This window comes from Balaenoptera musculus, chromosome 2, assembly GCF_009873245.2.
Source record: "Balaenoptera musculus isolate JJ_BM4_2016_0621 chromosome 2, mBalMus1.pri.v3, whole genome shotgun sequence".
NCBI classification, from domain to species: domain Eukaryota; kingdom Metazoa; phylum Chordata; class Mammalia; order Artiodactyla; family Balaenopteridae; genus Balaenoptera; species Balaenoptera musculus.
Window position 1 is genome coordinate 118,509,946 of NC_045786.1, and position 25,398 is coordinate 118,535,343.

The window sequence follows — 25,398 nt, forward strand, 5'->3', positions numbered from 1 at the left end:
CCTTATAGGCACTACTGTCTTAGTTAGTGCAAGTTTTAAGTATAAATTATTTTGCATTTTTATACACACATCCCCCCTTCCCCTTCCCAAATACTTCCCAGTTATATCTGAACATCCATAAGGAATGCTTACAATCAGTTCATTTTAGGAAACCACTTGTCACCTGTGCCAACTTACTCAACTCTAAACTACTGCTGTTCTGGCATTTTTGTAAACCTTCACAGCCTCTTAGCACTGGCCTGTTCTAGGCTGCTTTCTCTCCCCAGGCTTGTCTGCAAGAGAGAATACATTCTCCTTCAGAGTTACTGGTAGTATTTACTCTCAGGATTCATGGACAGTCAGTGACATTATAGAGTGTCTGCAGGCAGACTCCTAAATGGGCAAGAAAAGGGACAACTCAACCCACTTCACTGGGAGAATACTGAGACCTCATTATACACAGAAGTCACTCTCCTTTCTGATGTAGAATTTATATTCTTAAAAGAATACTTAGCATTATGGACTTAAGTATTTGGGTAACTTCAGTCATATCTGGACGCACCAAAGAAAAATGAATGACTGGTTAAATGTGTCATTTGGGTTATCATCCAATACGCTCTTAACTGTCCACCATAGTAATCTGCCAGCACCTTTTAAATGTAATGTGATTATGAAAGAGACAAGGAAAAAAAGTGAGTAAGTCACTTGAAGAACTTTAGGAATCATTGTTGGAATTAATAACCCTTTATGTCCAAGTGCTGCATAATCTGGAAAACACAATATAAGTAATATAAATAAACATCATTTTATCCTAGAAGGAGTATGGGTTTTGGAAGTAAATGTATCGCCATCTTAAAGCTACCTTTTTGTTTACTTTCTGTGTGACCTTGAGGGGATTACTTAAATTTCTTAAATTTTATTTCATCATATAAAATGGGAAGAAAAAAAATAAAATAAAAAAATAAAAAAAAAAATGGGAAGAAAGATGACTGTTTTATATGGAGTTGTGCAAGGATTAAATGGGATTTGGTATGATAAGTACATTGCATAACAAGTCCATTTTAGCTTTCTAATGTAAGCTAACAAAATTAATATTAAAAAATTTTATAAAAGAAATAAAACATTTCTCTATGTAGCATTCACCTTAATTTCAAAAGCAGAGAAGTGATGAAATATTTGCACATCTACTAGTTAAATAGAGCATGGCAAACATTCCATTTAGTAATCTGGTTTAATTATCATTTATTAGCATCTCAATCTTGTTTCCTCATCTATAAAATAAAAAGACCATTACTTCCTTCATGTTTACCTGTGCTCTGTGAATGGTAACTTTTTTTTTTTTTTTTAATTTGGTTTGTCTAAGTAACCGGCCTCTTGTCCATTAGTGTAAATAATAAGTGTTTATATACACGTATGCCATGATGAGTTAAAAATACATATATGTATACATATACATTTTGAGAACAAAAATTACAGGATGCTTTATTAACTCACAGATCCATTTGAATTGTGTAAATATAAATATCAAAATGTATGGTAAGTTAAAATATTTTACAGTCTGCCTTTTATTATACTAATTGTGAATGTGTTTGTCTAATCAGATCCCAGCCTTCTAAGCTTGTTAGATTCTAGCAAAGCACCTTGTAGATGGTACAGAAGCTAAATAAATCTTGCTGAACTTAATTTAAAAAATGAGTGAATGGATGTGTGAGTGAATCTTAAAAATTTATTATGTTCAATGTGCTAAGGAATTTTGCTAGCAAATATTATAATCAAAGACCAAAGGATTATTGTTCTAGGTTATATCCGTCATATTTTTAGGCCTGAATTTAACAGGTTCAATTACAATATCCTCAGTACATGTTTTAGCAGAGAATGGAATTATAATATTATCATTTATAGTCCTTCTAGAATAAAAATTAGGGGAAAAAACCTAAAATATTTGAAACGAGTATCAAATGTGTTTCATTATCTAAACTACATTGTGAAACATCCTTTGCCATAATGTAACCATTGTGACACATCCTAAAACAACTCACCAGTGTCAGCAGGCATCAGCATCTGTTCCCAGGCATTTGCCTGGGCAGAGGGGCACTAATTGAATTAGTAGAGCTCTGCTGAAAGATGGCAAGGCATCTCCTGAGGAACCAGATAGCTTTCCTTTAACTAAACGTATAAATTGGTACCATACTGGTTTCTGCAGAGAATAGATTATATTCTCAGTTGGTTGTAAGATCTAAATTTGCTTTTATATCCTGTTCTAGTTGCCAAATAAATACTGATTCTCTTGAGCATATGTTATGTAATAGCCATGGGCTGAAAGAAGGATGCAGTACTGGAAAATGATTTTCCAGTTTGTGTGTGATAGACACTTCTTTGTTTGTAAATGTGCCACTTTGTGTCTGAGAGGAACTAGATTGAGAGAACATATAATATAGAGGTGTGTAAATATTATCTAAAGAGCTGCAACTGTATGACTATTTACTGAGTTACAGCCCCCCTCAAATATTATTATTAAAAAGGGATCTTTGTTGTTTGCATTTAACTATTTAGATAAAGCAACAGATGAATCATGTTTTAAAACAGTTTCACTTAACTAGATAAGAATGAGGATAGTGTCTATACTCAATATCTTGTAATAACCTATAATGGAAAAGAATCTAAAAAAGAATATATATACGTGTATATATATATATATATATATATATATATATATATATATATACACATCATACAAAAGAAGAATGAGGATACGTGTTTGATGGTGTTTATGTTTTTTTAATTTAATTTAATTTAATTTTTTATACAACAGGTTCTTATTAATTATCTATTTTATACATATTAGTGTATATATGTCAATCCCAATCTCCCAATCATCCCATCCCCCACTTTACCCTCTTGGTGTCCATATGTTAGTTCTCTACATCTGTGTCTCTATTTCTGCCTTGGAAACTGGTTCATCTGTACCATTTTTAGAGATTCCACATATATACATTAATATACGATATTTTTTTTTCTCTTTCTGACTTACTTCAATCTGTATGACAGTCTCTAGGTCCATCCAGTGGTCTTTATAAATGTTTAAATTATGAATTCCAGCAAAACTGACAACTACTGTGCTCTTCCAGTCACATTCATTTTCTTCAAGTGGTATTATATTCATCTAAAAAATATGTCAAGGATTAGTTTTTGAACTGTAGGAAGTGAAACTCTGCTTCTTTATGTGATTCCTATCTCCTATTTTTTACAAACTTTGAAATTTCCACCTTGTCCTAAGATAACATGGAATGCTCATTGATCACAATTCATATGATTCTGTGATTACTTACAGGTCTCACTTAAAAAATAAACACAGAGTTAAGAAAGTGGTACACATTTTATTCTAAACTTATTGCTACTTAGTACATCACCCTATCAGCAGTGAGATGATATTACATCAGGCAGTGTGTATGTTACCTGAGGGAGTACATCAGATTATGAAATAGGGTGCATAATTTGGGTTGGAACGGAAACACATCTTTGAAGGTATATGACAGAGCTAAGAAAATATGTATTTCTAAAATATTTATGACTAAGTTCTGATTAACTACCAATAACTTGTCATTTTATAAATTCTTCCTCCTTTGAAACCAACGTTTGGAAACATAATAGAAAACCCATATTTCCTCTTTTAAGCTTAACCAACTCTGTTGAGGAAAACTTGCCATAAATAAAATGCACGAATTTTAAGTGTATAGCCAATGAATTCTGATGAATGTATACTACTATTACAAATAAGATATAGAATATTTCCATGACCCTCCCCCCCCCAATCGTTTTGTACTCTTCCCCAATCTACCATCCTCCAACCAGGCAACCACAATCAACAGATTTGATTTCTATCACTATGCATTACCTTTGCCTGTTCTAAATACACGTATACAGTTGACCCTTGAACAACAAGGGTTTGAACTGTGCGGGTCCACTTATATACAGATTTATTTTCAATAAATACATACTACAGTACTGCACGGTTCGCAGTTGGTTGAATCCGAGGATGCAGAACCACAGATGTAGAGGAACTGCAGATACAGAAGTCCAAGTATAAGTTATACACAAATTTTTGACTATGCAAAAGGTCGGTGCCCTTAATCCCTGTGTTGTTTTAAGGGTCAGGTGTACTTGGAAGTTTACAATATGTAATGTTTTATATCCAAAATTCTTCTGTTACAGGAAATGGTTTTGAGAGTTATATTAGTTTGCTAGGGCTGCCATAACAAAGTATCACAAACAGGGTAGATTTAACAGAAATTTACTGTCCCACAATTGTGGAAGCTAGAAATCTGAAATCAAGGTGTCTGTCATGCTTGGTTCCTTTTAAAGGCTGTAAGGGAGAATCTGTTCTATTCCTTTCTCTTAGATTCTAGCAGCCTTCGGAGTTCTTTGGATTGTAGATGATGTTCTTATTGTGCTTCACATTGTCTTCCCTCTGTGAATGTCTGTCTTTGTGTCCAAATTTTCTCTGTTTATAAGGACACAATCATATTGGGTTAGGGTCTACATGAATCACCTCACTTTAACTTGATAATCTGCAAAAAACCTATCAAATAGGCTCACATTCACGAGTATTTGAGGCTAGGACTTCAAAATATTTTTTAATTGAGATATAATTGTCATATAACACTGTGTAAGTTTAAGGTGTAAAAATGTGTTGACTTGATACATTTATATATAGCAATATGATTGTCACTGTAGCATTAGCTAACACCCCTATCGCGTCACGTACTTCTCATTTCTTTTTTGCAATGGGAATAATTAAGATCTACTCTCTTAGCAACTTTGTTGTTTATAGTACAGTATGGTTGTCTGTAATCACTACATTGTGCATACTTATTTATCTACTAGTTGAAGGTTTGTACACTCAAACAACATCTCCCCACTTTCTCCACCCCTCAGCCCCTGGTAACCACCATTCTGCCCTCTATGAGACAATTTCCCTAGGTACTTTGCATTTTCAGATAAGGAAAAAATTGAGGTAAATTAAGGAAGGAAAGGAAAATTGAAATGAATCCTCCAGGCAATGTAGACTTTCAGGTTTGGAAGGATGAATAAGAAGCAGAAGAACAGAAAGGAAAAGTCACTCAGGGGTTTTAGCTATGAGAGAGAGGAGGGGGGAAGGGAGAAGGAGAGGGAAGAGAGAGAAAGGATAGTTCAGTCCCTTTCCTCCCATAGAGGTATTTCTGACTTTCAACCACAGAATGCCTGGCATGGCACTGAAGAGATGAGAAAAGCTTGTTGGATAGCTCAGTTACAGCGCAAAGCAAAGAAATCCAAAGGTGAAATTAAAGATCAAGGAGATGTCCTTGGCCACCAAAAAAAGCTGGAAACAGAGTTACAAAGCTCCAAAACCACTCTAGTGCTAAGATTCATGTCTTACTGAATAGGAAACTCCCAACCATGCTCTCAAAGCATTTGAAGCTGTGGTGAACTGAATCACAATAATACAATACTGTAAAATTCCTAGAAGATGACATAAGAGAAAACCTAGATGACCTCGGGTATGGTGGTGCTTTTTTACATACAACAGATTTGCAAAAGACAAATCTGGTAAAGGACTGTTATCCAAAATATACAAAGAACTCTTAAAACTCAATAATTAAAAAAATGATTAAAAATGGATCAAAGACCTTCACGGACACCTCACCAAAGAAAAGACATACAGATGGCAAATAAAATATGAAGAGATATCCCACATCATATGTCACAAGGGAAATGCAAATTAAAACAGTGAAATGCTACTACACATCTATTAGAATGACCAAAATCTGTAACACTGACACCAAGTGCTGAAGAAGAAGTGACACAACAGGAACTCTCACACATTCCTGGTACAGCCACTCTGATGGTTTTTTAGAAAACTAAACATGTTCTTACCATACAATCCAGCAATTGCATTCCTTGGTATTTACCCAAAGGAGTAAAAAATACATGTCCACTCAAAAGCCTGTACATGGATGTGTATTGCAGCTTTATTCATAATTGCCAAAACTTGGGAGCAACCAAGATGTCCTTCAGTAGGTGAGTAGATAAACTGTGGTATATCCAGACAATGGAATATTATTCTGTGCTAAAAAGAAATGAGCTACAAAGCCTTGAAAAGACATGGAGGAACCTTAAAAACATATTAAATGGAAGAAGTCAATCTGAAAAAGCTACATACTGTATGATTCCAGCTCTATGACATTCTTGAAAAAACAGAACTATGGAGACAGTAAAAAGATCAGTGATTGCCAGGGAAGGGCTGGGGAGAGATGAATAGGCAGAGCACAGAGGATTTTTAGGGCAATGAAAATACTCTGTATGATTCCAAAATGGTGAATATATATCATTATATATTTGTCCAAACCCAGAGAATGTATAATACCAAGAGTGAACCCTAATGTAAGCTCTGAACTTTAGGTGATTATGATGTGCTGAAGTAGATTCATCCGCTGTAACAAATGTACCACTTTGGTAAGGGATGTAGATAATAGAGGAGGCTCTGCATGTGTGGGGGCAAGAGGTATATGGGAAATCTCTGTACCTTCCTCTCAATTTTGCTGTAAACCTAATACTGCTCTAAAACAATAATGTATTTTTTAAAAAGTGTGTTAAAAGTTAGGCTGCTTTCTCCTCACCCCAATTTATGCCAGATGGGTTCTTCTATTTACTTTTCTGTTGATGGGTTCTTCTATTTACTTTTCTGTTGAAGGGGGACACCTCTGTATATCCTCCCTTTCATCAAGGACTGTCATTATCTGGAATATAGTTCCATTAAGTTAATTTGTATTTTCAGCATTATGATGTTGTTAATTTTAAAAATATATAATTTGTAGCTGATCCAGCATATTTAATTGTCAGGATGTGAATGTTTTTTGTAACTGCTTATATCCACACCAGAGTACTATTTATAAACATACTAAAACACAATGAAATATTTTATACCTACCCACAGGTATACCATTTCTGTTGCTTTTTTATGCATCTATAAAATTCAAGTTCTTCTGGTAATGAAAATTTCAGTTTGTTTCTCTCAAAACGTTTTTATTTTACTTTCATCATTTATGAATATATAAATCTCCACCCAGTTTGACAGGCCTTTCTTTTTCTGGCAGCTCTTTAAAGAGATTTCTCATTGTCTTCCATCTTGCTTTATTTCCAAAGAGAAGTCAGTGAGGAGTCAGACGTTGTTTTTATTTGTATTTTGTTCACCGTATCTTCTTGTAATGTGTCCTATTTTGGAGACTGCTCTTAAGATTAGTTTTCCTCTTTCTTTGGTTATCTGCAATTTGATTGTGATGTGTCTTTGTGGGTTTTTCTTGTTTTGAGCTTGGATTTTTTGGGTTGTTTTTTTATCACAAATTTGAAAAAAAAAAGTTACCTTTATTTCTTCAGATATATTTCTACATTACAGCTTTCTTCTAATACTCCAATTATATGTATGTTTGACTTTTTAATATTTTTCCACAAGTCATTGAGTTTTTGTTCACTTTTTTCCCCATCAGTGTTTCAGTATGGTTAGTATTTATTGTCCTGTCTCTATGTACAGAGATTACTGGCGTTCTTTCTTTTGATAACTCTCTCATTTCTGGTACTTTGCCCCATAAAGTCAAGCCACCTGAGACTCTGCACTCCGATCTCAGTTCTCTTCAATTGAATAAGACTCTTCATGCTTTGCCTTGTTTTCCCTCCTTGTGCTGTGGTTTGGAAAGTGTCTCTAGGGCTCAATGATAAGTTTCATTTTTTTTAAATTCACTTTTTCAAGGATCACAGTTCTCTGCTTCCTTTTCTCCAATGTCTGAAACAGACATTTTACATATTTTTGTACAGTTTCTTTTTTTTGTTTGTTTTTTTAAATTTTGCTTATTACGGAAAGGCTAAGTACTAGTTATTCTGTCATGAACAGAAGAGTAAGACTATTTCATTTGCTGAGAATGACAGTTCTTATTCATTACAACCACATTTAATATGACATAAAATAGGCATAAAATAAATCAAACCTATAAGAAGAGGTTTTATTTAGAAAACTAGGTGCATCATTTCTAGAATAATTATGTATTTCATATTTTTTGTCAATTAAACATTTAAGTGATTTTCTGCAGCTGTTTTCCCTCTTGGTGTTTAAAATTACACATAATTTTTGAGAATTTTAATCACGTATGCATTAGTATTTTTATTTTTGATGATTAATCTCAAGAGCAAATAGTTAAGATCAAGATAGAAATGAAACTGTCAAGTTTTTAAAAAATAAATTTGAATAAATATAAGTGCACTAAGTTTTTTCAGAAAACGAAAATGGAATATGACATCTTCTTGGACTCACTGTCAAGTATTTTGATGACTGCTTTCTATAAATTATCTTCAAAAATCCACATTATATCACATAAAACATTCTAATAGTTAAGGAGCTCAGAGCATTTGTGGTAAACTTTCAGCCTTTTTTATATTTGAGAACAAGATCCTGTATTTGCAGCTAGGATGTGGAGGTTGTACTATTTTCAAGATAGTTTGTAAAGATGAATAAAATTTAATTAACAATTAATTACTTTCAAGTATCTTGCCACAAGGCTAACAAATACAAATATTGTCTCTTTCTGTTTCTGCTCAGACTAATAAATTGAAATACTTGCAAATCTCTAAATATATCTAAGCTTTTGAATTAACAAGATGTCTTTTGGGTGTTTAATAGAAATTTTCCTGAGCTCCCACCCTCCAGTCTGGGCTGAATGTCTCTTTTTTGTGAACCCAGGGAGTGCCCTGGGCATATTTCAAAAATAGCACTTAATTGACAGAATTATAATAATCTGTTGACTTCTTGGTTTTCACCAGTTGATTTTAAATCTCATGAGGTCATGAATGGTATATTTTTTTTTATCCTAGGCTCTACTACACAGACAATACAGAGTTATTATTTTATATTTGGTTAAATAAGCAAGTGAATAAATTGTTTCTGTATTCTAATTTGCATTAAAAAGATTATTTTAGTAGGAATATGAACTTTACTCAAATGATTGGGTGCTAACACTATATTTTGTGTCTTCTCTTACAGGCTCTTAAAACTGATCTACAATGGAAAAATTTCTTTTTTATCTGTTTTTCATTGGCATAGCAGTGAAAGCTCAGATCTGTCCAAAGCGTTGTGTCTGTCAGATTTTGTCTCCTAATCTTGCAACCCTTTGTGCCAAGAAAGGGCTTTTGTTTGTGCCACCAAACATTGACAGAAGAACTGTGGAACTGCGTTTGGCAGACAATTTTGTTACAAATATTAAAAGGAAAGATTTTGCCAATATGACCAGCTTGGTGGACCTGACTCTATCCAGGAATACAATAAGTTTTATTACACCTCATGCTTTTGCTGACTTACGGAATCTGAGGGCATTGCATTTGAATAGCAACAGATTGACTAAAATTACAAATGATATGTTCAGTGGGCTTTCCAATCTCCATCATTTGATACTGAACAACAATCAGCTGACTTTAATTTCTTCTACAGCATTTGATGATGTCTTTGCCCTCGAGGAGCTGGATCTGTCCTATAATAATTTAGAAACAATACCATGGGATGCTGTTGAGAAGATGGTCAGCTTACACACCCTCAGTTTGGATCACAATATGATTGATAACATTCCTAAGGGGACTTTCTCCCACTTGCACAAGATGACTCGGCTAGATGTAACATCAAATAAATTGCAGAAGCTACCACCTGACCCTCTCTTTCAGCGAGCTCAGGTCCTAGCAACCTCAGGAATCATAAGCCCATCTACTTTTGCATTAAGTTTTGGTGGAAACCCTTTGCATTGCAACTGTGAATTGCTGTGGTTGAGGCGTCTGTCCAGAGAAGATGACCTGGAGACCTGTGCTTCCCCAGCACTTTTAACTGGCCGCTATTTTTGGTCAATTCCTGAGGAAGAGTTTTTGTGTGAGCCTCCTCTCATTACTCGTCATACACATGAGATGAGAGTCCTGGAGGGTCAGAGGGCAACCCTGAGGTGCAAAGCCCGGGGAGACCCCGAACCTGCAATTCACTGGATTTCTCCTGAAGGGAAGCTTATTTCAAATGCAACAAGATCTCTGGTGTATGATAATGGAACACTTGACATTCTTATAACAACTATTAAGGATACAGGTGCTTTTACCTGCATTGCTTCCAATCCTGCTGGGGAAGCAACACAAATGGTGGATCTTCATATAATTAAGCTCCCTCACTTACTAAACAGTACGAACCATATCCATGAGCCTGATCCTGGTTCTTCAGATATCTCAACTTCTACTAAGTCAGGTTCTAATGCAAGCAGTAGTAATGGTGATACTAAAATCAGTCAAGATAAAATTGTGGTGGCAGAAGCAACATCATCTACGGCACTGCTTAAATTTAATTTTCAAAGAAATATCCCAGGAATACGTATGTTTCAGATCCAGTACAATGGTACTTATGATGACACCCTTGTTTACAGGTAAGAAAAATTAAGCAAATTTTTGTACTTGCTGTGCATCTTAGTGTAGGGCTTGATAATCTACTACTGATTTTTTTCAATCAGCTGTGCTACTCTGTGTTGTAATTAAAGTACTCCACTTTTTAAAGTATATAATGCAAGGCTTGTGAAAGGTGAATACATGTGGAGAAATATTTTGAATGCTGTTATTTTCAGAGAGTTCAAATTTATATTTAACATTATGCTTACTTACTTTTTCCCCCTCATCTAAGAGGTGTGACTATCAGAGAACAAGATTGATTTATCTTAAAAATTCAAAAACATACCAGAACTTACACATCCACATGAGTGTTCTTTCCTTCAAGGAAGCCACATTGGGAGGCTATACTCTTATCCCAATAATGCTGCCATTGCTCAAAGCATTTTTGGAATTATCTTTAGAACCTTCGTCATACTATTTTGAATATCCTCAGTGGTGGCAAATCTTCGTCTTTTGAGGGTGAATTTGAATTTTGGAAACAAGCAAAAGCCATTTGGAGCCAAGTCTTGTGAATAAGGTGGGTGATCAAGATGGGTATTGCCATTTTTGGTCAAAAATAGGATGTAACTATAAAATAATGAGACTGATTTTTTGAGTGATTGAGTTATGTGTGTGTGTGTTGTCTCATATACACTGGTTCTTAAGACAGTTCCAAAGAGAAAGTTTATAAGTATTTTGAGCAGTGAAAGTATCAGTGGAGTTAAATATGTAATCTCTGGGTAAGGATATTGGTGGAGAATTTGCATCTGACTAAAGAATTTCTGGTATGTTTTTCTAAAGTTCAGCCTCATTGATTTATAGTCACATCTTGTCCAATTTTCAGTTGGAAATATACATTTTTACCTCTCCATATAATTTCACTCATGATAGACTATTGTTACTCCTAGGAAATGATGTAAAATCATGGCTTTGAAATATACATATGTATACGTGTGTGTGTGTGTGTATATATATATATATATATATATAATATATATATATACACATACATATATATATATTTTGCCTTTCAGCTTTTCTGAAATAAGATCAAATCAGTTTTTATTTACCCAGATGAATTCTTGAAGATAATTTGATTTTTGCTCATGTATGGAAATGAGAGAAAATTTTTTTAAAAATAAGCATGGGCTGGTAGGAAAAAACAAAACTGACCTAGCTAACCATGTGACCGATGCTGGGCAAGGTTCTACTTGGCTGAGTTTTAATTTTCTCATCTTTAAAAGGAAGAGATGAGAGTAAATGGTTTCTAATATCCCTCTCATCACTAAATGTATGGGGATGTAGACCGCGATGCGTGTATATTAGCATATAGCAGTTTGCTGTTGTCATACTCAGCTTTTCACTTAGGCTATGGATTATTTAATCCATTGTCAAAAATGAGCATCCACCCCTACCCCTTACTTTCCTGTAGCTCCTAGACATTCTATATACTTTAAACATTAGCTCTGTGAAATAGGTCAGTTTCTATTTTCCAAATTCCAAGATTTTAATCCTTCCATGACAAGTAAATTCTCTATGACCCTGAGGAAATTGCTTGAATTCCTGACCTTAATGTTTGTCACGTGTAAAATGGTGATAATGCCTACCTCATAAGTCATTGTAAAAATGAAATCATAATGCATATAAAGTGCTTAGTAATGCCTGGCATTTCTTATGCACTCACTAAATGGTAGTGATCTCAGCCACAATACATACTCTAGCCTAAAAGTTTCTTGGTACATTTAGAACACATTGTTTAGGTTGTATAACAGATTAGCATTGCCAAGTCTTGAAATTTCTAAAACTCTTTCAGAGAAAAAAGAGAGTTTCAAGCCTCTTTTCCAAATTAAATCTTAGTCATATATGGTTGCTACTGAGTAGAAAAAGGTAGTGGAGAATAGGAGCCACAGAAGACTTTAGTGATACAATGGATTCAGGGATGTCTTAAACTCTTATCAAACTTTACAAACTATGTTGTGAAAGTAATTTCATCAGCCCACAATGGGGAGGATAAGGGATTTATGCTCTGGTCAACAGCTTTGCCCTGTTCATGATTCTAGGACAATATTACGCATCAACCTCATTTATAGATAAGAACATACTGGGAACCAAGTGTTGAAGACATAAGAGAGGGTTGAGATCTGTAAATAAAGTACTTTAATCTTAGTAAGTATCTTAGTTATTAAAGATAGATTTACTGGTTACCATTCCATAGTAGCTTATAACTGATTTGAAAAATAAATACTCTGAATTGCATTTCCATTCTGGTTTCTAATGTGATTGTCAGTGTTTTCCCTTCCTTCAAATTGGCTTTTAGTCACAGAGGTGTTGTAAGTGCTAAATGGATTTGTTTAGTAGTCAGATAATGTCACAGTCACACCTTTCAAAAGTAATTTGTCATAAATGATTTTTTAGCAGTGGCTTTTATTAGGAATTCTGCTTTGCCAAGCAATGTAATTAGTCAGCTTGTCAAGACATAGTGCAGGCACCGTTAATATAATGCAGAATCCAACAATGACTTTTAGCCATTTTGACTGGGTAAATATAAGATTAGATCATTTTCTCATATTTCATATGTTATAAATGTGCTTATCTTAATGAGTACTGAAATGAAACAGAACTAAAGTCATAATGACTGTGTGTGTATCTGTTTTGTTTTGTTTTTAATATTAACACAAATTCCATTGTCCCTCAGAATGATACCTCCTACGAGCAAAACTTTTCTTGTCAATAACCTGGCTGCTGGAACTATGTATGACTTGTGTGTCTTGGCAATATACGATGATGGCATTACTTCCCTCACTGCCACAAGAGTCGTGGGTTGCATCCAGTTTACTACGGAAGAGGATTATGTGCGGTGCCATTTCATGCAGTCCCAGTTTTTGGGAGGCACCATGATTATTATTATTGGTGGAATCATTGTAGCCTCTGTGCTGGTTTTCATCATCATTCTAATGATCCGGTATAAGGTTTGTAACAATAATGGGCAACACAAGGTCACCAAGGTCAGCAACGTCTGCTCTCAAACTAATGGGGCTCAAATACAAGGCTGCAGTGTGACGCTGCCCCAGTCCATGTCCAAACAAGCTGTGGGACACGAAGAGAATGCCCAGTGTTTTAAAGTTGCCAATGACAATGTGATACAATGTTCAGAAACTTGTTCAAGTCAGGACTCCTCTACCACTACCTCTGCTTTGCCTCCTACCTGGACTTCAAGCACTTCTGTGTCCCAAAAGCAGAAAAGAAAGACTGGCACGAAGCCAAGTACCGACCCACAGAGTGAAGCTGTCACAAATGTTGAGTCCCAAAACACTAACAGAAATAATTCAACTGCCTTGCAGTTAGCTAGTCGACCTCCTGATTCTGGCACAGAGGGACCCACATCTAAAAGAGCACATTCAAAGCCAAGTAAGTTTCTCACTTTGCCTGCTGAGAGATCCAGAGCAAGGCACAGGTACTCCCTGAATGGAGAATTAAAGGAATACTATTATTATATTCACTCACCGAACACATGCGGACTGTTTTCTAAAAGAAGCATGTCTATGAATGCGATGTTAATTCAGTCCAACAGTTCTGATGGGCATAGTGGAAAAGCAACTCTTTCAAATTCTGAGTGGATATTGGAAAGCACTGTGTAACCTATTATTTCTTTTTAATGAAAAAATTATTTTGAGAACTCACATAGGAAATTGGAATTTGAAATCCCAGTCTTATAGCTCTGATTCATGGCTAACAGAGCCATAGCGTATAAACCCTCTAGGGTATAGTTACTTCATATATACATGGATATATATATATGAAGTAACTTCATATATATAAAATTGTTTAGGGAAAAAGCATGACAGCAGTGCCTTCCCCATTCTACGACCAGCTACCAGGTTCTGCAATAGCAGACCACAAAATGAAAGTTGTCATATGAAAAAAAAGTGTTGCATAAATAATGCTATTTCCTCCAGTCTTACAAAGTACCACCTATGGATGATTGGTATTTTTCAATGAGTAGATTGTATATTTTCTTTCAATGACAGTGGTGTTTGTTTTTAGGCAAATATTTTAGAGAACAGCTCTGTGTTGTCATGTTGTTTAAAATAAAATACTCAAGTATACCCAGACAGTGTTAAAATAAGTACCCTTCTAATCAACATTCTTGGTTCAGGTGCCTTAATGGTTCTAAGATATTTCTCATCTATGACACAGCTTTTTCAGTGGGAAGCAGAAGAAAATGCAACTGATTTTTCATTTGGCAAAAAAAGCCAATTCAGTTTTAAGTCACAGGCCAGTTTTAAGTCATATGCATCTGCCTGGGCATATGAAGGTGTTTTCATTCATTCAGTACACATTTGGTGAATGAATGAGCTTTATATTTTTCTTAATGCAAGTTAAATAGGGAAACAAAAATGCAAAACTGCCTTTATCAAAGGGATATTTATTTTTATCACCAAGTTAAATAAAAATCTTCTAATAGAGTTCTTATTACATTTATAAGCAATATAAAGTCATTGCTCATTAACCAGATAGTAGTTTCGTTTTTGCCTTCTGCCCTGTAATTCTGAATTTGAATGTTTCTGTCTGAGTAAATGTATTTATTATTTGAACCAAAACTTGCGCTGAAATTTAATTAGAAATTATACAGCTTAGTGGGAATATGTCATTTAAAAAAGCATTTTTAATTTAGTCAGACAGTAATATTGCTCCTTGATAATATGACATTCTTGGACAGTCACTGAAATCAAGGTCTATAGAGAAATGTTCTATCTACTCACTGAAATTTTTTACAATATTATATGGTAATTTAATGGTGTTTTATTAAGATCAGTAAATAGGACTTTGGGGTTTTTTTGTTATTGTTTTGCTTTTTTGGTTTTTTTTTTTTTGAGAATAAGGTTCATGTGGGAATGTGGCACAAAAAATTTTAGCCATAATATAATAAGATACGGACTTTATGTAAATTACTCCCTGGGAGTAAGTTAAACACACAGTAAAAGTTTAGTAACTCTTTCAGATTACTTGATACCATTTAAAACACAGGTGAGGAATGTCCGTCATTGGTTTAATTTCCTCTTGTTGGAAGCATTTATAAAATTTTCATTTAATTTCAACTTGACCAAGGCACATATTATACATGATTTATCGTGATGACATTCAAAAGTGGATTAGATGAAAGCAGTTAGAGATTACTTTCTGAGCAACTCATGAAAAAATTTGTCTAATGGGCTTTCATTACCTTAGGTGTTTCCTAAATGTCTTCTCTGCCCTGCTTCTTTTTCTGAAGTTTGTCGTTCACATTTCTAAAATATAATCAGCCTTCCTGGGTCAGGTATATAGTTCTTGTGAAGAATAAATGAGATCACATGTGTGGTATTATTTTGTAAAATCAAAGTATTGCTCAAAGTGAAGTGTATTTTCAACACTATTTCTGTAATAATGCTCTAATCCCAACTAAACATTTTTAATTAACACCAGTTACTTAATTCTTCATGAAGTGCTGATTGACAGAAGCGTATTATTTTTCACCTTCCTAGTTTTTAGCTGCATAGTATCAAAATATCCTGAATATATAAAAGATTTCAAGACTTAAAGAAATGAATCCCCAAACAAGGAATCTCTGGCACAATGAACATTGTGGTCGAGGGGGCACCGAAATCACACAGAACAGGCGGCAGCTTAGTGTGTCTACTCGAAGCTACTGATTAACTTATGTTCTATTTTCCAGTTGCCTGGATTTTTTAAAATCAATTTCCTGCTTATGTTTCTAATGAAACTTTAATTAAATATCTTTTATTTCTCATAAACATTTAGAACTCTTATAATATCTAATCATGTGAAATTTTATTCTGTTTGACTAAAGCCATTGAAACCATTTAAATTGTTATTGCTTTTACAAGACTCTTTTTAGGGTGAATTAACCAAATGCTTGAACACTTGTTCTATAGGTGTTAAGGATGCCTGTGTTCCTATCTTTCAAAAAGTTTATATTTGAACACAATATGTGAACAAAAATTGGCCTATCAAGAGGGTCAGATGTTATGTGGTGTTGTTGATAAGTATATGAAAAATGTTTTGCTCAGGGCAGTTTCAGTGTGAAGTGGCTGAAAGATAAATCTATGAGAAGGTTGGGGGTGATTAAAGGTACGTGGTATAATATCCAAAATGCAGTAGCTACTCAGATGAATGAATGAGCAAATGGATAGATGAATAAATAAGTGAATGGAGCCAGGGAAGAAAGCTCAATATTACGAATTTTGATTAATTAACACAATGGAGATTTTTGATCCAGATATTATATTACTATAAGCAAGAAATTCTGTCCCTCTTGTTGTTTTTCTTTCTGTCATTTCTTACATTCCTTATTTAACCAACTACATATATGTGATCCAAAGCATATGGTTTTGCTGTTTGTTGTTGCTGACTGTGTATAGGTTGTATATATTGTTTTTGCTTCCTTGTTCTTAATTATTCTTCTTTAATTTTTAACCATTTTACACTATGGTTTCAGTTTGTTCACTAACAAACTGACAAATAATATATTTACAGATATTTACTCCAAACTTTTTTTAAAATTATATGTATTTCTGTGTTACTTTTTGTTTTGGATAATTGTCCCCCAATTTGATAATGTCAAACTATTATTAAAGCAGGTCTTTTTAAAGAAAAGTATATGTAATAGATAAGTTCCATAAAGGAATAATGAAGCATCCGAAGTAGACTCAAAATCCTAAGAAGAAACGAAGTTTGGTTTGATGAATATTATTTATTTTTAGTTTACAAATAGATTAACACAGAGGTACATTAAATACAATAATTTAAATTAGATACAATAACACCATTGCTGAGGACAACACATTTTCTACATTTTTTTTCTAACCATTAAATGTATTAGTTAAGTTGAGGTCACAGTAAGCTTTTTTATGCTTTTAGACAGTTGATTTTAGCTACTTTGCAGATATAGTTCACTAAAAAAGTTTTAGAATGTAAGTTTTTGAGCTACTGTAAGCCACCTATAGGCATAACAAGTTTACTACCTGAATGATACATACTTTCTCCACAAGAATTTAAAGAATTTTTTAAAATTATGTCTTCCATTGTCCACAGGAATCTTCTTTTTTTTTCATGGAGTATTTTCTGCTTTGCCTTAAAGCACTCAAAAAGTACTTCCAAACTAAATTTTAACTATTTTATTTGCCTGTATTACTGTAAGGAAATTAATATTCATTTATAAAACTAAAAAGTTAATAAAACAATTATCACAAAGTTCACATCAATAGCCTTTTACTTCCTAAATGTTAGTATTTCCCCCTCTGTTTATTCATAAGAATAAAGTTAAAAACAATCATTAAAATGCCAGTAGTTTAAAAAATTTCAAAAACATAAAGCATCTTCTTGTACAAGAATTGTGAAGGTAAATGGGGTGTTTCTTCCAAAGAAGACTGCAGATACGAGCCCATTTTCTTCTCGGTGTGGCAGAATTCCAACTCCATTTTATAATGATAAGCAAGCAGTGTTCATTTATTTTAGACAGAATGAAGACTATGTACCCTCTTCTCCTTGCTCAGCCTTCCCTTGAGTCTCAGGAAGAGTCCAGTCTTTCCGCTTCAACAGCGTATGTGGATGCTTCTGTGTGAGTGTGTGTAATGTGTTTTGGGGAAAGCACTTCAGCCCAGTGGTGGATTGGATGGGAAAAGGATTTTTCTTATCTTCCTCCATTGGTAATAAAACACTAATAATAATAATAATGACAATTTACCTTATAATGTTTGTGAGTTCAGTGTTAGTTGAGGTAAATTTATGGATAAAAAATATCTCACTTTTAAAATTTCATAGAGGAAAGAGAAAATAACCAAAATTAATGACTAGAATTTTAAATATAATTGTTTCAGAGCTCTGTCTTTCAGATTATTCAGTCCTTTCTCTCCCATGCTAGATAAATACATGCTGAGATTACAAATACAATTAGTTTTGTCAAGTTTGGGGTGAGTTGTTTGTTCAGTTTTTGCAACAGAAACCATCCTTCTTTTAGCAGTACAGAATAAAGAATGGTAAACGTATTACTGGGATCGAGTAATCCTAATCGTGGTGTTATCTGAAGGGGGACATAGAAAGTAACAGTTTGTAACTGGGAGTATATTAAAGTATGAAATTACCTCTTTAAGGTAATATTAATGCATCTGCAATTTCATCAAATATCATAAATACTCAATATAACAATAATCAGTATACCACTGTCTTCTGATTTTTTCAGCTATTTCAAAGTCAAAATTTAGGATCTAAAGTTACCATCAACGTGAAGGGACTTATAGAATATACTATGTGGGCTCTACCATAATGTAATTTCCTAATTATTTTTTTTCTGTATAATGCGAACATGTCTTGTTATTGCTTTCATGTAAAACCTAATCTCCAGAAGTCATTGTAAATTTATATGAATATTTATGCTGGAGGTTTTATCAAAAAAGTATTTTGTACTGTTCTCATCACACTCACCTGTGAACCCTTAGAATGACATTTTCCTGAGACACCTAATTTTTTCTTATAATTGTGTCCCTTCTTAATGACTAGAGTATTTGCTTTAAAATAGGACATTTGGGAGGAAATAGAATGTGTACTGTACAGGGCTATTTAATGATATTAAACATTTATAGCCAATTGGAATATACATATGAACATTTGAAGGCAGAATGTTTGCATTTAGAACATTACTGTTTTATATAAGGATAAACTGGTATTCAGCAAAATATGCTATTATTATCTTGGGGGTTATTGAATAATGGTTTATATTGTAAAGTACTTTGCGTGGTAAATATGGTAAAACTACATTTCCTGCTTTGGATTGTTTTTCCTTGATGTATCTTTCCATGTTAATCATATGCAACTCTGGTCGAAATGTTAACTTTGAGTAAAGAAAATGAATAGAAGCCTGATTCTCTTATTGAACTCTTGCTGTAAAAGTGCATTCCATATTGATAATTACTCATTTTAGTAACTAGAACAATATTTTTAAAAATTCTGCATTTAGAGTATTATGTATCAGGAAATAGCCATAGAGAACTATGAAGTATTATAAAGTCAATTGCAATTAACCCAATAACTGGTAAGTTATTATCAAAAAAATGTGTAGATAACTCTTTGTTAAGATGAATCTTATCAAGGTTTCAGTGTGAAGTATTTTAAGGTCTGTTTCATAAAAAATGAATTGTTCATGACACTGAAAATTTTATTCCCAGATGCTTTGCCGACTAATGTTGACCAGACTGTCCAGGAAACACAGGTGAGATTCTTGTTACCTGTCACATGCTTCGGCACTTAAGTGGGTATATTCTTTTATAAATGAATTTTTAATTTTTGTTTTGCTAGTTTATGTAACTTGTTGAAATTTTCCATTAAAACTTACTCAATGCTCAGTGGTGAAGTTCAGTTTGGTTAAGTGAATTTCCAGTTCCTAAATTTAGACATACTTCTGGTTAACCAAATATTTCTGATTCACATTGTAAGAATAAAGGGAATACTAGTGTGACTTTGGAGTCACATTTATAGTCACACATGATATCATGTGTATTTTTACAAATATTTCCCAACGTGAAGACAGTAGCTTGATAAGAATATATTAACTCCTATCCTTGAGCTCCACATCCTAATAGAAGCTGAGATAATGTATTAGGCCTCACTGAAAGTGGATGAACAGAAGTGTTTCATGTATATGAAATGAATGAAGCTGCTATAAAATGGAGCAAAAGACTACACATGAAATATTCATGGTATTCCTTTTGTCAGCAACCAATTACTCTTCTTGGTTTTCTTTTCTTTCTTTTTTTTTTTTTAAGTTTCAAATGAGTATTTGATTCCTGCATTTTAATTGGATCAGAATGTGTGTTTCCAGAGCAGAATGACACTTTAACAATCTGTTCAAACAGCTGGATGCATCAGCCATTTGCTTAAGATTTGGCACAGAAAAAATATTCTGCTTTTAAAAGTGCTTAGAAAAAGACATTGATTTATTTGTTGATAGTAAAAGTAAGGGTCTTTTTTTTTTTTTTAACATTTCTTATTTAAAAGATAACAATAACTTGGACCATTGTTCTGGGTTTCCCCTAAAGAATTCCATTCCCAAATCAAACAAAATGTTTTTCATCATTTCTTTACTGAATTTAGGGTCCCATTTCTATGCTGCAAAAAAACAAACAGATGGCTCACTGGAAACAATCAATAGCACAGGGTCGGGCACGTACTTGGTGTTAATAGAATTGAACTGACCTGCATGAAGGTGCCTTTGTTCTCTACCACCTTCCCTTTCTTTTTCTCCCTCTCTCCCTTTCTTTCTTCTTCCTTTCTTCCCTCCCTCTCTCCCTCTGTCTTTGATTTGAAAACATTAATTTATCATGTAACTTTGGACACCTGGCTGTTCTGAAAGAGAATATCCTTAGAAAGGAATTAAAAAGTCAAGCTTCCCCTATCAGAAGCATGATCCAGAATGGTTCTAAATGTTCTATCAAGATTTGGAAGCAGGAGAATCAATCTGACCATCTTTCTTACCAATTAAAGCAATTCTCCAAGTATTCATATTTTGTAGGGCATGTTACATATTATTGTGTTTATTTCCTTATTTTACCACAGTGTTAGAAGTCAAATTTAGAGAAAAGTAATCTCCTTGGGAGTTTGTGTGCTACTTGAGGTAGCAAAAGGTTTGCCAATGTGATAACTACATAAGATTTCTAATAACGATTTTCTTTGTCCCAAAGTAATTAGTATTAGAGAACTTTGGAAAATATAGCTTAAAATAAAAAAATAAATGTAAATCTGTCATAACCCACCACCCAGACACGAATACTAATAATTTGGTGCATGATCTTTCAGTGATTTGTCGTTTCTGTATGTAGTAAATTCATGTGTACATATGTGTGTTTGTATTAGATTTCATAGTGAATGTGCATATGTAGAATATGTCACCTATTTTTAAAATTGTATGCTCTTTATTGAGTTCCTTTTTTGAAACATTATGTCATAATGTCATAGCAACTTTCCCTCCATGCTTTGGCTATTTTGTTTTCTTTCTACGAGCATTAGCTAGAAAAATAAATCCACAGGCAAAGAAGAATGTTAACACAATTTAGTGGTGATACATCATTTACTCATTAGCCAATTTCTTGCTACATTTCTGTTATCAGCTGTAAGTCACCATATGACTTCAGTGCAACTCTTCTTGTTATTTGATAAATGATTTCTGCAATAGCAGGCTTATCATTTCTACAACTGTCAGCACAACCAAACAGTAATGTCCCTTTGAAGAGACTGTGACCTGTGTGCTAGTCTTCTCATGGCTTTTCACACTGTCAGCAGTACTTTACCTTGTGAATGAAGTGAGATAGAGAGCTGGCAGAGGTTCCTTGTGCCCACAGCTTCTTATTTTTTGGTGGGGAGATGGTAGTGGGGTAAGGAGGATTATACAATTTTAGTTTAAGTTTATATTCCCTGTAGGATGGTAACATACATGTCTTTTTCCACCCAGTGGCAAAATATATTTTCCAAACATTTGGACACTGCCCATTGCCTTAAATGGAGATCAAAATGTTCCTTATGTATATAGACAATAAAATAAGCAAATAAACTTAAAACACATTTTTTAATATATTAAAAAAAATGTTTCCTAGGTGACAGTAGTAGTTCTTTTAGACAAACTATTAACATATAAGTGAATAAAAAGTTAGTGTGGATTAGAAATAAACAGCAATATTAAAACAACTATGGGAAAACACAGTTTGGAAATTGTATGAACTAAGAGCTGAGCAGCAAAACAAATGTGTGTATATGATTCAGATATCTTTCCAATGTTTTTTGTACAAACAAGAATGACCAATATAAAATATTTGGTTCTGTAGGGTTTCTTCCACCTATGATATTACCTTCAAGTAAATTAAAAAAAAAAAAAAAATAAGAGTACTAGAATAGACATTGCAAATAAAAAAAATAATAAGAGTAATAGAATAGATATTGTAGAAAACATTTAACTATTTTTATAATAAAGCATACTTTTTGACATATTTATTTGAACATTACAGAAAATCAGAAAAAAATATATAGAACCCTAGTGTCAGCAATGACCTTTAGAAATCATTTCCTTCTTTTTAGATATCCTAATTATATAAGATACAAAATCTCTCATAGGTCTTAATTACATTCAGAGTAAGAGCAATAACAGTTTCCCAAATCCATTCAATGTCGAGGTATTTTTTTCTTCTTCTAATGTTGAGGTAGCTTTAATTTCTCCTTTTATTTGTAGTACTGTTGATAAGATTGTGCAGTGTTTTGCACGATACCCTTTCACTGTCAAATGAGGACCATTGACAAAACATCCTGAACCTACCCCAAATTCATTATTTTTAGTTCTTATAACGTTTTAGCATAGTTATTATAGTCTATCTTGTTTTTTCTTTGTGATGCTCTTGTAATTTTGTGTTCCATATTTGGATCTTTATGGAATCATTATGCTTGTTTATTGATAAGTAAAAAGTGTTATTTTGAATCTTACATATAAAATTTTTATTCAACTTCATATTATGTCATCGTTTCAATAATGGCAGATTCAGGGCAGACAAATTCACACCATTGTTCCCAAAACCGATTGCTATTTCCTAATCTTCAAAATAACAACTTTTTTATAAACCATAGTCCTACAGTTTGTTAATGTTATTATGTAATGCGAAATTGAACCAAAAACTCTTTAAACTATGTCAGCTTATAGAATCATTAACTTGATATTAAAAGAAAGTTTGTTATTCTGGAAGGATTTATTATTTCCAAAGTCAGACTAATTATACTGTCCACTATATTTTTCTTCTAGGTATATTTAGTCTTTTCTATATTACTACTTCCTGAAATGAAATTTGGTGTAGTACAATCACTTTTTTTTATCAAAGGGAACATATTACTGGATATACAAAAATAAATAAAGATCTTGTTGATAACCAATTTCACCAAAATAAGCTGTGCTGTGAATCCAATAGCGAGGAATTTAGCTATTTCCCATCATAGTTTAAAGTGATTTTTGTAGTGTTTTCCTTAGAATGAATATTCCAGGCAAAGTATGCTAGTGATGTCTATATTTCAGTAGTTTCCAAGTAATTATTTTTTAAAAATCGGATACACATCTATTATCTATTAACAATCTTCAAACATCCAGTAATTCTTTGTTCAATAATTCTCAAAAATTATCGTTTATCTCAAAAATAACTTCACTTATTCCAGTTAACTATTTTGAAATATTTTCTTAAGTAAAATATCTCTATAGTATTTTGCCTACCTTTACCACACAAAGTTATCCAAATATGTTCTATATCAACACTTTGATACAGAATATTTGAAGTTAAGAAGCTATTTTTCATCATTCATTTGTTCCATGCATTTTATAACCCTCAACTTGTAAACATGTAGTTGTTCTTGAATGGAAAGGAGAAAAATTACTTCTATTTCATATTATGAAATTGTATATTTCTCAAAAATTATTTTCCATCTTATCGAAGTATAGAATTTATACACATATTTGAAAGCCATGAGTACTGAGAACCCATGTTAGAGAAAAAGCATTTTCACAGTTTGTTATTTAAATATTTTAAAATTGTTTTTTATATGATTTTCTTTCAAAATCATGTTAACTATGAAATGCCTTTGCTTGTGAGTTATTGTCAGTTTTCACATTTATTTTATTTGTTCTGTGGGTGAAGAACTAATTAATGTAGATGAATTTATTGTCTTCACTATCAGTAAATGCATAATTAAATTTTATAAAACCTTAATATGATACAAAGCTTCCAAAAGAATATATTAAAAAAGTAGAGATCACGTAGGTTTTAGATATGATGAGCAAATTTGATCTAAAATGTTCATATTTAAAAAGCCAATGTGAATATTTGTTAAAGCCTGAATAGCATGCATTAATGAATAAAGTAACTTTTTTTCTCTTAATTTGAGAATATAAATGTGAAAATCAAAGCAAGGAAAAATGCCATTCCTCAATTTGGCTCTGACTTGCATAACTATTTAGTCTTAAAACATTTAGATTCCTTTCTAAAATGAGATTTTTTTAATATATTCAATAATTTGAAATTACCAGGGAACATTTTAAGTGCTGATGTGCATGTCTAAATAGTATCCAGAAATATATCTAGTATTTTGTAGCAATAAGCTCCTGCCTGGGTGCTTACAGTTCAGTAACTTCTAGATTGCTAGCCCAGTGATCTTATTAGCTGTGTGTTTTCTTTCTTCTTTTTTTTTTCTTTTTTCTTTTTCTTTTTCTTTCATTTCAGAGGCCGGAGTTAATCTGAAGAGCACCACTTCTCTCTCTCCTGAAAAAACTTGCCACTGATATTTTTACCAGACAAAATTTAAAAATGTTTCAATTCACAAAGGCTAATTGTTGAACTGGTGTCCTAGAAGAAATTGTCCACAGGAGCTGAAGCAGAAATCTCTGATGCCGCAGAACTGGCTCTATCAGACCATGGTTCATCCCCTTTTAAAACCAAAATTTTTTTTCTTCTGACCCGCAAGTATTTTTTTTTTAAAGAAGGAAAGAAAAAAACCTACATTGGCATCGAGTTCTGTATCAATCCATGTTACATTGCCATCCATGATTTAAGACTGTAGAATCTTGAATAATCTATATCACTTTAACAAATAAATGTTTTACTATGACAGAATTTGCACACTGCCTGATTTGTGGAAACCTCAGTTACTTCAAGTGTGAATGGTGAAGTGATGATTGTAGGAGCTAATAATACTATTTTACATCTATGTAGTACGAAAACCTTAGGGGATCACAAATTGCTTTATAATATTGGAACTAGTTCTTCCATGACTGAAGTGCACCCACTTCTATGGGAGAGCAGTACAACTATTTAAACAGCTTTACGGCAATTTTATGCTTCAGTGTAAGACCAAAAGTGATGCGGGATCTCTTCTTCT

General features: G+C 33.2%; 1 protein-coding gene across 2 annotated transcripts in view; it reads left to right on the plus strand.

Moving 5' to 3' along the window:
* LRFN5 (leucine rich repeat and fibronectin type III domain containing 5) overlaps positions 1-25,053 on the plus strand; it is a 253,901-nt gene extending 228,848 nt beyond the window's left edge. Inside the window, exons 3-6 of one of the 2 annotated variants that reach the window (XM_036841269.1) lie at positions 9,047-10,451; positions 13,145-13,857; positions 19,671-19,714; positions 24,744-25,053. In XM_036841269.1, the coding sequence (XP_036697164.1) occupies positions 9,067-10,451; positions 13,145-13,857; positions 19,671-19,714; positions 24,744-24,761 (2,160 nt within the window). In that variant the 5' untranslated portion in view covers positions 9,047-9,066 and the 3' untranslated portion in view covers positions 24,762-25,053. The remainder of the gene's footprint in view (positions 1-9,046; positions 10,452-13,144; positions 13,858-19,670; positions 19,715-24,743) is intronic. The other variant, XM_036841270.1, reaches the window with a different exon arrangement.
* Positions 25,054-25,398: the final 345 nt, after the last annotated feature.